The 14,774-nt window shown below is 34.3% G+C and overlaps 1 protein-coding gene and 1 long non-coding RNA gene across 2 annotated transcripts; both read left to right on the top strand.

The window, feature by feature from the left end:
• Nucleotides 1-412: 412 nt before the first annotated feature.
• LOC139515560 (uncharacterized) lies at nt 413-5,749 on the top strand. The gene has a single exon (XM_071305137.1). It carries the CDS (start codon nt 413-415, stop codon nt 5,747-5,749), a length of 5,337 nt encoding a protein of 1,778 aa, XP_071161238.1.
• Nucleotides 5,750-6,113: 364 nt separating this feature from the next.
• Nucleotides 6,114-13,040, top strand: LOC139518094 (uncharacterized). Its single transcript, XR_011663296.1, has 3 exons — nt 6,114-11,508; nt 12,066-12,152; nt 12,968-13,040. It is a non-coding gene; the product is annotated as an uncharacterized lncRNA (long non-coding RNA).
• The last annotated feature ends 1,734 nt before the right edge of the window (nt 13,041-14,774 follow it).

Here is a 14,774-nt window from a genome sequence, read left to right as displayed (position 1 = left end):
GTATCATCTCTTATTTTGCAATGATACGGAATGGATACATTCTTTTAACTTGAATTTTGGATTTAATTATATCATGATACGGAATGGATACATTCTTTTAACTTGAATTTTGAATTTAATTATATCATGATCTGGAATGGATACATTCTTTGAACTTGAATTTTGGATTTAATTATATCATGATACGGAATGGATACATTCTTTGAACTTGAATTTTGGATTTAATTATATCATGATACGGAATTATCGTAAATACCGCACACTGGACGTTTACTATGTACCGCGCTTTATGTAACGTCACGTCACCTTGACGTGTTACTATGCTTTTCTAATACATCTATCAAATAGTCAAGACGTCTTTTATTTCTATCACCCACTTTATGATATTATGGTGCCGTAACCAAAAGGGAAAATGGATACGAAGATGAAAGCCGTACGAGCGGGACACAAAGATGCAGTAACGAAACTCCTGAAGAAATTTGAAGAAATTCAACAAAGTTCCGAAGCGGATTATGAGGAAATTTCAACATTATTAGAAGTAGTCACTCAGAAGAAAAGAACTTTAGAGAACATCAACGAGAAGATCTTGGAGCAAACTTCGGATGAAGATGTAGCAGTGGAAATACTGGAATCAGATGAGTACATGTTCAACTTAGAATATAAATTACGGCAAATTACAAAATTGTCAAAGTCAGTTCAAAATCAGAGTATAACCGCAAATGAATCAATTTCATCGAATTTGAACCCTCATGCCGATAGTTTTATACAATCAGTTCCATCTACATTTATTAGTCAACCTTCAACATCTGCAAACCAACAATATACGCATAGATCAAATTCACGCGCATCGTCTAGCGCAAACAGCGAGTATCACAAGCTACCAAAGTTAAATTTACCTATATTTACCGGAGATATACTAGACTGGCAATCGTTTTGGGACTCCTATGAAACCGCGATCCACACTAATCCTACACTGAGTGATGCACAAAAATTCAACTACCTAAAGTCCCTTCTACAAAGCGAAGCTTTACAAACTATAGCAGGTTTTTCCATGACGAACACAAATTACGAGAAAGCAATTTCATTACTCCAGGAAAGATACGGGCAAACTCATAAAATCGTCCAAACCTACATGCAGGCCTTACTTGATTTACAGGCTCCAATTAATACAATTACTAGTCTCCGTAACTACTATGATAAGACAGAAACGTATGTAAGAGGTCTCGAGTCACTCGGACAGACAGACGATACTTATGGATCACTTCTTGTCCCTGTAATTTTAAATAAATTACCCGCAGAGATACGTCAACACTTAGCACGAGAACACAGATCCACAAACTGGACCTTACATGATTTACGCAAAGCGCTTCTCGAAGAACTTAATATTATGGAAGCCGGAAAATTACCGGAAAAAGTAGAAAGCCCACTCGCTACCGCTACATTCTTGACCAACGCAAAATCACGTACAAAATCATCATTCAACAAGAACGAAAGGTCGTATTCGGATAAAAAGATAAACACAAAGCAATGCGCATTTTGTCACGAAATTGGACACACACCCGTCAACTGCACTAAAGTCACAACCGCTAACGCGCGGATGAATATAGTCAAGAGTGAACGATTGTGTTTCAACTGCCTAGGTCACCACAAACTAGCTGATTGTAAATCAAAAAGTAACTGCCGAAATTGTAACAAACGACATCACACTAGCATATGTAGTAAAGATGAGAAATCTGAGGAATCGAGCAAACCGCCAGCCAATGAAACCGAAAATACGGTATTACATTCGTCCCTAACACAAAGAACTACAAATGTATTGTTAAAGACAGCCGTTGCTACTGTTAGTTCGAGAAAACAAAGTACAGAAGCCAATATTTTGTTAGATGAAGGTGCGCAGAGGTCCTTCATAACAGAGACACTTGCAGAGAAGTTGGATTTAGTTTCAAGCGGAAACGAAGTAGTGCACCTTTCCGGTTTCGGAGAACAAAATAGACAAGTAAGGCACATGAAATCGGCAACAGTTTATATTCAAACAGATGAAGGCGAAAATATACCACTAAATGTACTAATTATTCCTGAAATTGCAATGCCACTACAAATTCACGTGAAATCAGTTACTAACATGAGACACTTACGAGGACTAAAATTAGCACATCCTATATCGGACGATGACATGTTCGAAATTGAAATACTAATCGGAGCAGATTATTATTGGAGTATAGTTGGAGATGACATTATTAGAGGTGAAGGACCAACCGCCGTTGAATCCAGGCTTGGATACCTCCTATCAGGACCCACAATGACAAGTACATGTACCACAAGTAGGAGCTCTATTCTTAATGTTATCGTATCACACAAGACAGAGGAATTAAACCTAGAGAAATTCTGGGAGATTGAATCGCTTGGAGTTGAAGATAAGACCGCAAATACTGAAAACGACGAATTTCAGAAAATGTACGAAGAAACAGCAATATCTTACAATAACAACAGGTATACAGCCAAACTTCCGTGGAAAGCAGAACATCCACCGCTACCAACAAACAAAGCTGTTGCTTTCAGAAGGACTGAGAGTGTAATTAAACGTTTACGGAAGGAACCAAAATTACTTTTAAAATACGGAGAAATAATTGATGAGCAGGAAAAGCGAGGGTTCATTGAGAGAGTTGATAACGAAGAAATCAAACCAAATATCAAGCTGCATTACATACCACATCACCCAGTAAAGAAGGATTCAGTCACGACGCCAATCAGGATCGTATATGATTGTAGTTGCAAACAGACACCAGATAGTGCTAGCTTGAATGACTGCTTACTGAATGTACCGCCTAAATTAAATGAAGTCACCGCCATACTACTCAGATTCCGCTTGAATAGGTATGCAGTATCTACAGACATCGAAAAGGCGTTTCTAAATGTTGGACTGGACATTGAGGACCGGGACGTAACTAGGTTTTTCTGGTTGAGTAAACCAACAGACCCAAACAGCGATTTAACAACATACAGATTCAAGTCCGTACTATTTGGTGCTACATGCTCGCCATTTATATTGAACGCCGTATTATCAAAGCACTTGAATAACCATCCATTTGATTTCACGGAAAAACTTACCAAAGATTTATATGTAGATAACATTGTATCAAGCTTTGAATCAGAAGAACAACTGTTGAAATACTTTAAACTCGTTCGTAGTTTATTTTCAGATGGAGGATTTAATTTGCGCTCATGGGCCTCGAACAGTCAACTATTACAAGTTTTAGCAAGAACCGAAAACGTTATGGACAAAGATCAACTAGTTAAAATCTTAGGATTACGATGGGATACAGCCAGTGACACATTAGGATTCGTTACGCCTAATCTAGATACATCAGAACTAATAACAAAACGCGAAGTACTAAGACAATCATCAAGGATTTATGACCCGCTAGGAATACTAAGCCCTATAACCGTCCGCAGTAAAATGTTAATGCAGAACATATGGGAGAAAAACTTCAACTGGGACGAATTACTACCCGACTCAACGATCACAGAATGGGTGAATATCAGAAAGGATATACAGGAAGCCACAAAGACAGTTGTACCCCGACATTACTTTGATGAAAGTCCAGACACAAACAACGACAACGTAATACATGTATTCACGGACTCTAGCATGAAAGCCTACGGCGCATGCGCGTACATTGTCGCAAATGGAAAAAGTTCCTTAATAATGGCAAAGAACAGAGTAGCACCTCTGAAACAACTGACAATACCAAGATTAGAATTGATGGCTGCCGTAATTGGAAGCAGACTTTTAGCACACATAAGGAACACTTTGCAGATAACCCGTGCAGTTTTATGGAGTGATAGCCAGATCGTTTTGACCTGGTTAAGTTCAAAGAAACCTTTAAAACCGTTCATTTCAAACCGCGTTAAGGAAATAACAGAGCTAACAGAAGAGTTAACTTGGCGATACTGTCCAAGTGAGTCAAATCCTGCTGACTTACTGTCAAGAGGGATAACCGTTGATAAATTCAAAGACAACCGACTTTGGATGCATGGCCCAGATTGGCTCACACTTGAAGATAATTGGCCAGAATGGAACAGAGATGAAGCACAAATCTTATCCACTATTGCGCACCAAGAAGTCGCGGTAGATACCGTACAAGCTACACAGAACAAATTTACTATACACATGATACAAGGGATCGGAAATGTCATCGATTTGAATAGATTCAACTCATTCAAGAAACTTCTTCGAATTACCGCTTACGTGAGAAGATTTATTACCAACTGTAGAAAACGAGCTATACACACAGGTATGTTAAACACGATCGAAATACAAAACGTATCTTTAACGTGGATAATATACATACAGAAAAAGCATTATTCAGAAATCATTCAAGATTTGCAAACAGGAGAGGGGAAAAAACACAACCTTGTCAAACAACTTAAATTATACATAGCTCAAGACAAATTAATTCGCTGTGACGGACGCATTCATAATGCACCTCTTGAAGAAAATACAAAATTCCCGATATTGCTACCCGCAAAGGACAAATTGACACAACTTATCATAATGGACGCACATGTAACTCATTTTCATTCAGGATTATCGAGTACCGTAACATTACTACGCCAAACCTATTGGATACCATCGATACGACAAGTTATCAAGAGCATTATACATAAATGCGTGATCTGCAAGAAAGTTGCTGGTCGACCGTATTCGGCTCCAGATCCACCTCCTTTGCCTAAAGACCGACTAACAGAGGCACCCCCGTTTACAGTAACCGGGGTAGATTTTACTGGCGCTTTGAATGTTAAAACCACAGATGGACTTACCAGTAAAGTATACGTTTGTCTCTTTACTTGCGCAAACACTCGTGCTGTACATTTAGAAGTAGTGATGAATTTATCTGAAGAAACATTCATATTAGCGTTTCGAAGATTTGCTAGTAGAAAATCATTACCAAAAACTATGATTTCTGACAACGGAACAACATTCATCGCAGCCGCCAAGCAATTAACAAGATCATCAGCTGTTATAGAAAAACTGAACAACTTCGGCACTACATGGAAGTTTATACCAAAAAGAGCCCCGTGGTATGGTGGATTTTGGGAGAGGCTTATAGGACTAACGAAGGACTCTATCAAAAAGGTATTAGGGCGTTCATTGATTCAGATTGAACTATTAAGAACCATTGTTACGGAAGTTGAAGCTATACTCAACGACAGACCTTTAACATACGTATCATCCGACCCGTTAGATGAACCGCTCACCCCGTCCCACTTACTTTACGGACGTAGAATTACATCACTACCTTACCCTACGAATCAGGAATTGGAACATTCACTAAATGATATGACACATAAATCTACGAATAAACTGTTTAAAATGAAATCACAGATTATTCAAAGTTTTTGGTATAAATGGAAACACGAATATTTAACAGCTCTACGAGAATATCATCGCAATACAGGAAACAATAAACAGCTGATCACCATTGGAGACGTGGTACAAATCTATGAAGATTCGCCGAGGATCAAATGGACACTAGCCGTTGTCGAAAAACTCAACGTAGGAGGAGACGGACTAGCAAGATCTGCCGTCATACGGACCAAAAATGGACTAACATCGCGTCCGATCACAAAACTGTACCCACTTGAAGTTAGTTTGAATCACGATGATGACAATACAGACTGTGCAATTAAAACATGTCGCAAAGCTAAAATGGTTGCCATGGAGAAGATAAAGAAATGGACTAAGTGAATTATAAAAAGACTTTAAATGTGTTAATAGCGAGATTCAATTTAGTTTTTCATGGACATTAACTCATTTGAGAAATGCTTAAAGTTTTCAGATATTTTATTTTCTTAATAGTTTTAAATTCAATGTTTTTTGGTAATTTCACTTTTGTGCGGCCCCCAGTATATCGTAAATACCGCACACTGGACGTTTACTATGTACCGCGCTTTATGTAACGTCACGTCACCTTGACGTGTTACTATGCTTTTCTAATACATCTATCAAATAGTCAAGACGTCTTTTATTTCTATCACCCACTTTATGATAGGAATGGATACATTCTTTTAACTTGAATTTTGAATTAAATTATATCATGATAGGGAATGGATACATTCTTTGAACTTGAATTTTGGATTTAATTATATCATGATACGGAATGGATACATTCTTTGAACTTGAATTTTGGATTTAATTATATCATGATACGGAATGGATACATTCTTTGAACTTGAATTTTGGATTTAATTATATCATGATACGGAATGGATACATTCTTTTAACTTGAATTTTGAATTTAATTATATCATGATACGGAATGGATACATTCTTTTAACTTGAATTTTGAATTTAATTATATCATGATACGGAATGGATACATTCTTTTAACTTGAATTTTGAATTTAATTATATCATGATACCTTTTTAAGAGTATGCACTTTTATTTTCTGAGGATTGTTTTGATATATGTAAGTGAACAGCAACCAACAACACAAACAAAAAAATGTCAAAAGATAAGTTAATACATTTTAAATAAAGATAAATAATGTTAATACCTTTTGTCCTTCATTTGGAAATTTCAAGATAAAATAATATGGAAATTTATAAATGAAAAGGAATAATGCTATATTCCCTTTAAATTTTTATAAAACCATAATTCATGCTTGATGTTAAAGATTAAGTTAAAAAAGGGTGAAATAGTTTTTCAAATTTTCAAATTTTAGATCAAATTGCCCTTAAAAATCAGACGTAGAACATATATGTATCAGCTATTCCAAAACCATTTTACAGTTTTTAAAGGAACTTTCAGAACAACATTTAAGATACCAATTTCGTAATGCAAGGTTTATCAGTATAATTTTGGGAATTTCCCAAAGTAAAGGGTGTTAGTCGGAGAAAGATCTCCAACCCTTCCGGGATACATTATTCTGACTCAGAGTCAACTAGACTTTGCACTTTTAAATACTGCTTGTTTAAGGGAGAAGCAGCAAATATCCCTTTTAAAGTCTTTAGTTTGTCCATACATGGGATAGAGCCCTTTACCTCCAACATATCAGGCAAGCATAGGACCATTGAGGAGGTTATAATTGGTAGTGAATAGTATTCTTTTTAAAATATTCATATTCATTTTATTTTTGTTTATTTGAAAATGAACTGTTACTCATTCTGTTGTTCAATTCCTAGTAGTAACAGAAAACGTAAATTTTTATATTTGGTTTAAAAATATTTTGGTTTGAAAAGTTAATCAAAATATTTAATCGAAAAGTATGTCTCCATGCAAAATTGTCCATCCCTCTACAGGACTTGTATCTTAATATAAAAACATCTTATTCTTAAAGTATCAACACTAACCATTACAAACAATTGATACTTAATTAAATAGGTTTAAGGATGGAAGACAAGAGAGGGAGAGAAATGAGAGGGGAGGGGATAGGGGAGAGAGAATAGAGATTGATGGAGTGAGTTTTCAGATAAGGGTTTAAGGTACTAGTCTTGTAGAGGGATATGTCTTCTTGTAAAGTTATTGTATTCAGTCAAAAAAGAGAACTTCTTGTTAACAATATGAATATGAGAAGGAATACAAACCAATTTTTTTTTTGGTATGCAAATCCAGTCTGAAAGTCCTTGTTTAAAATAACGGGTCTATTACATTTCAAAATTATTTCCAAGTCTGTAAAATGTTTGTGACCCCAGTGGCCGATCCAGGGGTTTGGTTGGAACCCCCCCTTTTTTTTTTTTTAATGATAATGCATTTGAATGGGGATATATATTTAAAACCCACACTTTCTCCTGGGTTTGATCCCCCTTTTTTTTTTTAAAGATTGCTGGTTCTGCCTCTGAACCCTTTCTCGCTAATTTGGCATTAAAATTAGAACGATGATACCATAGGGAACATGTATACTAAGTTTCAAGTTGATTGGACTTCAACTTCATCAAAAACTACCTCAACCGAAAACTTTAACTTGAAGCGGGACGGACAAACTAACAAACGAACGCACAGACAAGAAAACATAATGCCCATAAATGAGGCATAATAAATGTTTGCCTCGGAAAACTCCCTTAACAATTTGTATAACAACAGCCAGTCTAGCCTGTCATAATTCAGTAACTTACAAGTTATTTATCTATTCTTGATAGATATGACTGTTTCAACGCCACTTGTAGTACTCCTAGCTATTACAAGGCTGCCAGTTTTTATTGGTGGCAGAAGCCATATAAATGGCACCTGAAAAACCACCGACCTTCAGTGTCTGTAAATGTTGTCCTAAGTTTCTGTTGAAATGTTTGTACTGGTTTGAGGTATTGCTGATTGAAAGTGTTGACGTCTGATTAAATAAAAAACATCCTTTACCAAATTGTCCAATTCAAGGGGAGATAAACATATTGAAATAAATCCTTTACAAGGGGAGATAAACATATTGAAATAAATCCTTTACAACAACTTTGGATCAATATCTTATAACGGGTACTCTGATAATATTTTTGGAAAGATTTTCAGAAAAGCAATTTAAAAATGTGTTAAAGGTATATTCTCTAAATTAATAAAATAATTGGTCCAGTGATCAATGAAGAATGAAAAGATGAGATGTGGTCAATATGCCAATGAGATGTGGTTTTGAATAAAGCTAATAATGTGCTAAGAATGCCAATGAGATGTGCTAAAAATGCCAATGAGATGTGTTAATACAACTAATGAGATGCACTAAGAATGCAAATAAGATGTGGTATAAAGCTAATGAGATGTGCTTAGAAAGCCAATGAGATGTGGTAATAAAGCTTATGGATGTGCCAATAAAGTTAATGAGATACACTAAGAATGCACATGAGATGTGATAGTAAAGCTAATGAGATGCACTAAGAATGCAAATGAGATGTGGTAATAAAGCTAATGAGATGTGCTTAGAAAGCCAATGAGATGTGGTAATAAAGCTTATGGATGTGCCAATAAAGTTAATGAGATACACTAAGAATGCAAATGAGATGTTCTAAAAATGCCAATGAGATGTGTTAATACAACTAATGAGATGCACTAAGAATGCAAATAAGATGTGGTATAAAGCTAATGAGATGTGCTTAGAAAGCCAATGAGATGTGGTAATAAAGCTTATGGATGTGCCAATAAAGTTAATGAGATACACTAAGAATGCACATGAGATGTGATAGTAAAGCTAATGAGATGCACTAAGAATGCAAATGAGATGTCGTAATAAAGCTAATGAGATGTGCTTAGAAAGCCAATGAGATGTGGTAATAAAGCTTATGGATGTGCCAATAAAGTTAATGAGATACACTAAGAATGCAAATGAGATGTTCTAAAAATGCCAATGAGATGTGTTAATACAACTAATGAGATGCACTAAGAATGCAAATAAGATGTGGTATAAAGCTAATGAGACGTGCTTAGAAAGCCAATGAGATGTGGTAATAAAGCTTATGGATGTGCCAATAAAGTCAATGAGATACACTAAGAATGCAAGTGAGTTGTGGTAAAAAAGCTAATGAGATGCGCTGAGAATGCAAATGAGATGTGGTAATAAAGCTAATGAGATGTGCTTAGAAAGCCAATGAGATGTGGTAATAAAGCTTATGGATGTGCCAATAAAGTCAATGAGATACACTAAGAATGCAAGTGAGTTGTGGTAAAAAAGCTAATGAGATGCGCTGAGAATGCACATGAGATGTGGTAGTAAAGCTAGTTAGATGCACTAAGAATGCAAATGAGATGTGGTAATAAAGCTAATGAGTTGCATTAAGAATGCACATGATATGTGGTAATAAAGCTAATGAGACGTGCTAAGAATGCCAATGAGATGTGCCTAGAATGCCAATGAGATGTGCTAAAAATGCCAATGAGATGTGTTAATACAACTAATGAGATGCACTAAGAATGCAAATAAGATGTGGTATAAAGCTAATGAGATGTGCTTAGAAATCCAATGAGATGTGGTAATACAGCTTATGGATGTGCCAATAAAGTTAATGAGATACACGAAGAATGCAAATGAGTTGTGGTAGTAAAGCTAATGAGATGCACTAAGAATGCAAATGAGATGTGGTAATAAAGCTAATGAGATGTGCTTAGAAAGCCAATGAGATGTGGTAATAAAGCTTATGGATGTGCCAATAAAGTTAATGAGATATACTAAGAAGGCAAATGAGATGTGCTAAAAATGCCAATGAGATGTGTTAATACAACTAATGAGATGCACTAAGAATGCAAATAAGATGTGGTATAAAGCTAATGAGATGTGCTTAGAAAGCCAATGAGATATGGTAATAAAGCTTATGGATGTGCCAATAAAGTTAATGAGATACAGTAAGAATGCAAATAAGTTGTGGTAAAAAAGCTAATGAGATGCGCTGAGAATGCACATGAGATGTGGTAGTAAAGCTAGTTAGATGCACTAAGAATGCAAATGAGATGTGGTAATAAAGCTTATGAGTTGCTTTAAGAATGCACATGAGATGTGGTAATAAAGCTAATGAGACGTGCTAAGAATGCACATGAGATGTGGTAATAAAGCTAAGGAGATGGGTAATAGTGCTAATGTGATGCACTCAGAATGTAAATGAGTTGTGGTATTTATGCCAATACAATTTGGTAAGAATGCCAATGAGATGTAGTAAGGACGCCAATGAGATGTGGTAAGAATGCCAATGAGATGTGGTTAAAATGCCAATGAGATGTGGTTAAAATGCCAATGAGATGTGGTTAGAATGCCAATGAGATTTGGTAAGATTGCCATTGAGAACTATTAACCAGAGATTGAACCACAAGGCTGCAAGAGTTATCTTTCTTTCATGTAGATTTTATGTATACTTTATAGATGTAGGAAGATGTGGTGTGAGTACCAATGAGACAACTCTCCATTCAAATAACAATTTATGTATACTTTGTAAGCTCCCCTTCAGCTGATAGTTAACATTTTCAGCAATTTATGATTAAAGTTGCCCTTTCTTTTAATAAAATTATTTTATAAATAAACTTTTATAATTTAGCAAGTAGAAAAAGCTTTCTATAAATCTCAAATTCTAAATTTTCTGAAAACCCCCCAGTAAGTAACCACTTTTGATTTTTTTTGCCAAATTAAAAAAAAAATATACCAGTAAAGGCACTAGCATAGAAGATGTGTGGAATCAAATAGGTAACAACTATAGTGATAATGAAATATTCTAATAATAACCAGTTTTAAATGTATTGACTTAATGGACTTATTGTATGATGTTATATGTGACCAGTCAGAATAGTGGACAATGAAATATTCAAATGATGGAACTGACTGACTTTTAGTGAATAGACTAAATTCAGGATCGAACAGCTTTGGAATTCAAACGACAAGTAAATATTGACACCAGCCTTGGAACCAGCAAGTGAATTATTGACATTTATATTGATGTGACCAGTATTCATGTAGATGGAGCAGTGCTAGTGGACTATAAACTGATAAATCTCACAGAAAGGCACATCACAACTGGGTCTGAAGCTGTTACATACAAAAGATGAGGTAATTATACTCAAAATACGTAACATTACACTGAATGTGATTACATGTAGATGTAAAAAAGATGTGGTATGATTGCCAATGAGACAACTCTCAACAGGAGACCAAATTATCAAAAAATTAACAATTATAGGTCACTGTGCGGCCTTCAACAATGAGCAAAGCCCATACCACATAGTCTGCTATAAAAGGCCCAGAAATGAAAATGTAAAACAATTCAAACGAGAAAATATAAACGGCCTTGCTAACTTGTGTACCAAAAATTAACGAAAAAATAAATATGTAAAACTAAAACAAACAACAACCACTGATGTTTATTAACCTTTATAAGCATTTAGGTTATTTTGAGTATTTTGAAAAAGATATAATAAATGTGTAATAGAGCCAAAGGTCTTCATTACAAAAAAATCAGCCTGGTAAATTTAAAAACAACATGTATGTACCTGATTGGATGTTTTATTATACTTGGGTGAAAAATTGTCCTACTTTTAATTATAATTAAAATTCCATATAAGCATTTTTAAGAATGTGGCTGTTCAACATAATTTTTTCTTCTTCAGATATCCAGGAAATAAGAATTGTATGTGATATCTATTACAAGATCTGAGGACAGTAGGACCTGGAAGAACTATATTACCAGCTTCAAGGTGAGTTTACAGTAAAACAAAATGGTAATAAACACATGTTAAATCGCTAAAATACTGAACTCCGAGGAAAATTCAAAACAGAAAGTCCCTAATCAAATGGCAAATCAAAAGAATTGACTACAAATATCATATTAAATTAATTGGTACAAAAATGTACAGACATTTTCTTCTGTAGAAAATGGTGGATTGAACCTGGTTTTATAGCGCTAAACATCTCACTTGTATGAAAATCCCAACAAATTCCATTATATTGACAACAATGCGTGAATAAAACATGATAGGTAAAAATGTCAAAATAGGGGTTCAGTAGTCAACACAGTGTTGCAATCTTAATCGCAACAGAAACAAACAAATATTTAATAAAGAAGCACTAAAAAGGCATATATGGATAACATTTAACAACCTCGTTCATTATGGTTGCTTATTTTCGTATTTTATTTATTTATGCCAAATAATAAATTGCTCCTGCAATTATACAATGGAAACTTGTTTATCATCATACCTTTGTTCATCATACTGTTAAAGTCTTGGCCAAATTTATTTCAATGTTTGAATTTTGAAAAGAAACATTGATGCTACTTAGCAAGATTTAATACTCTCATTTCTGAGTTATAGGTTATGTTTAATGCAAAAATTAAAATGTCATGGTAAATATGCATGAAATATTTGCCACTGGACATTAAGCATACAACAATCAATCAATCTTATATGTATATATGGTATGAATAATTTCTGACATATCAATAAGAATTAAATCTGTTATTTTGTGAATTTAATTTCCATGTTTTAATTGACATTTTGTTGTTTCTCTGTAGATTAACTGCTTGGGAATTTACAAATCAACTGATATAGAAGAATTTTGCCATTTAGATGAACTTGGAAACATTAGGATAGGAGAGAGTCAATTGTAAAGATTTATGTCTTTTTAACCCAACATGTCGATTACATTAAAATTTCAGAGACCTACAGTTCTCCCTAATTAAATGGTCATGAAGCAGTTTAATGTTAAGACTTTGATGTGACCAGCATGCAAGAACAATCAGGCAGCTGCCATTGGTTTAAATCTCTTTTTTCGAAGATGTTTGGTTTCATTAGAATAAATCTGTGTGGATTGTCAAAAAAAAGTAAAAAAATAATAATTTGTGGTATTTTGTAGTTTCATTATGCAATCTTGAATACATTTATGATTACTATTTAGAAAGACATATAACATTAGAATGGAAATTGTATAAACATTTATTTGAGACAGAGTTTCACATTATTTCATTAAAATAATTAAATCCTTTTTCTGTGAATGAAGGACAAACAGGGAAAACAGACAAAGCTGCTATTCGATGAATTTCAAATTGTATTTATTCACATTTGATTGATAAGAGTTAAAGTTTAACTACAACTATTCAGCATAGTACAAAATTAGTGATGCACTGCAAGTGTATATGACCTTTATAGTTATCATCACACTATGTCCAATCTAGATGTACAACACTCTTTTTTTATAGTGTTCTGTAAATTATCAGGAACACCAGTTGTGATGAATGGGAAGACTGGCAGGCTGAGAAATGGGTACAAGGGGAGGGAATACCCCTGCTTATCTTTTCATACTGGTTAGTTCCTTTGGTCAAGGTTTTGTACAAATGTTGTTCATATCAGATGTATACTTGTTATTTGGAGCTCTGTAAAAAAAAAAAACAAAAAAAAAAAAAATGTAAAAAAAGAGGAAAAAAAAAAAAAAAAAAACAATTGTAAACAGAGTTCTAGATAATAACTGGGTGGTATGAAATGTGGTTTAAATATTTTCGGTATATTTTAAATGATTTTTTTTTTATGCATCTGATATTTTTTGTGTATAAAATGTTGTTATTTTTTTTATAGAATTGCTTTAGTTGCCTTTTTGACTAACATTTATTGGTGAATGGAGAGACTAGCAGGCTGAGGTTGAGGCATAAGGGGAGGGATTACCTCTGCTTTTCTCTTCATACTTGTAAATTCTGTCACTGCACGGAAGGTCAACAATTAAGAATATATAAGTTTTTTTATGTATCAATGTAAGTTAGATAAGTTATATCAGATGTATATAAAGTAAGATGAAAGTATTCTTTAGAGCTCTGTAAAAAAAAAAAGCTTGTAAACAGAGGTCTAGATAATGCATTAAGGGGTTTGGTTTGACATGGGGATTTCAAATTATATTTACAAGTCATCATCTACAAAAATGCATCTGATATTATTTGCCCCCAGCCCAGTTTTATGTCCCAAATATAATGACTGCAGAATAATGGCAACAGCTTAGTCAACAGCCTTATTTAAAGTTTCTGATTCACTTCCATTGGGCCGCTTCCATTCCCAACCCCACCCCCACCCCCACCCTTTTAATAAGTAGTTATAGATGAAGGTTTCTTATTGGGGGTAATGATTGATTGATTTTAATTAAGTGTCACAGAATTATTAAGATACTAATTTCTGTGTAACAAGATTAATCTCCAATATTTAAAGGTGCTTTTGATTAAGATTTATTAAACTAAAAAATTTGTGTTTCTTCAGCTCTGTCTTATACTAAATGGAAATTTACCTCTATATATTTATCTTCATTTTATATGCTACAAAATTGTGCCTGTTTTACAAAGG

Source organism: Mytilus edulis, chromosome 3, assembly GCF_963676685.1.
Source record: "Mytilus edulis chromosome 3, xbMytEdul2.2, whole genome shotgun sequence".
Taxonomy (NCBI): Eukaryota; Metazoa; Mollusca; class Bivalvia; order Mytilida; family Mytilidae; genus Mytilus; species Mytilus edulis.
Note: the sequence above shows the minus strand (reverse complement) of the source record. Positions and strands in the feature narration are given on the sequence as shown.

Bases quoted from the DNA above. Each gene is read 5' to 3' on its own strand.
- LOC139515560 (XM_071305137.1), top strand. From the start codon at position 413: ATGGATACGAAGATGAAAGCCGTACGAGCGGGACACAAAGATGCAGTA.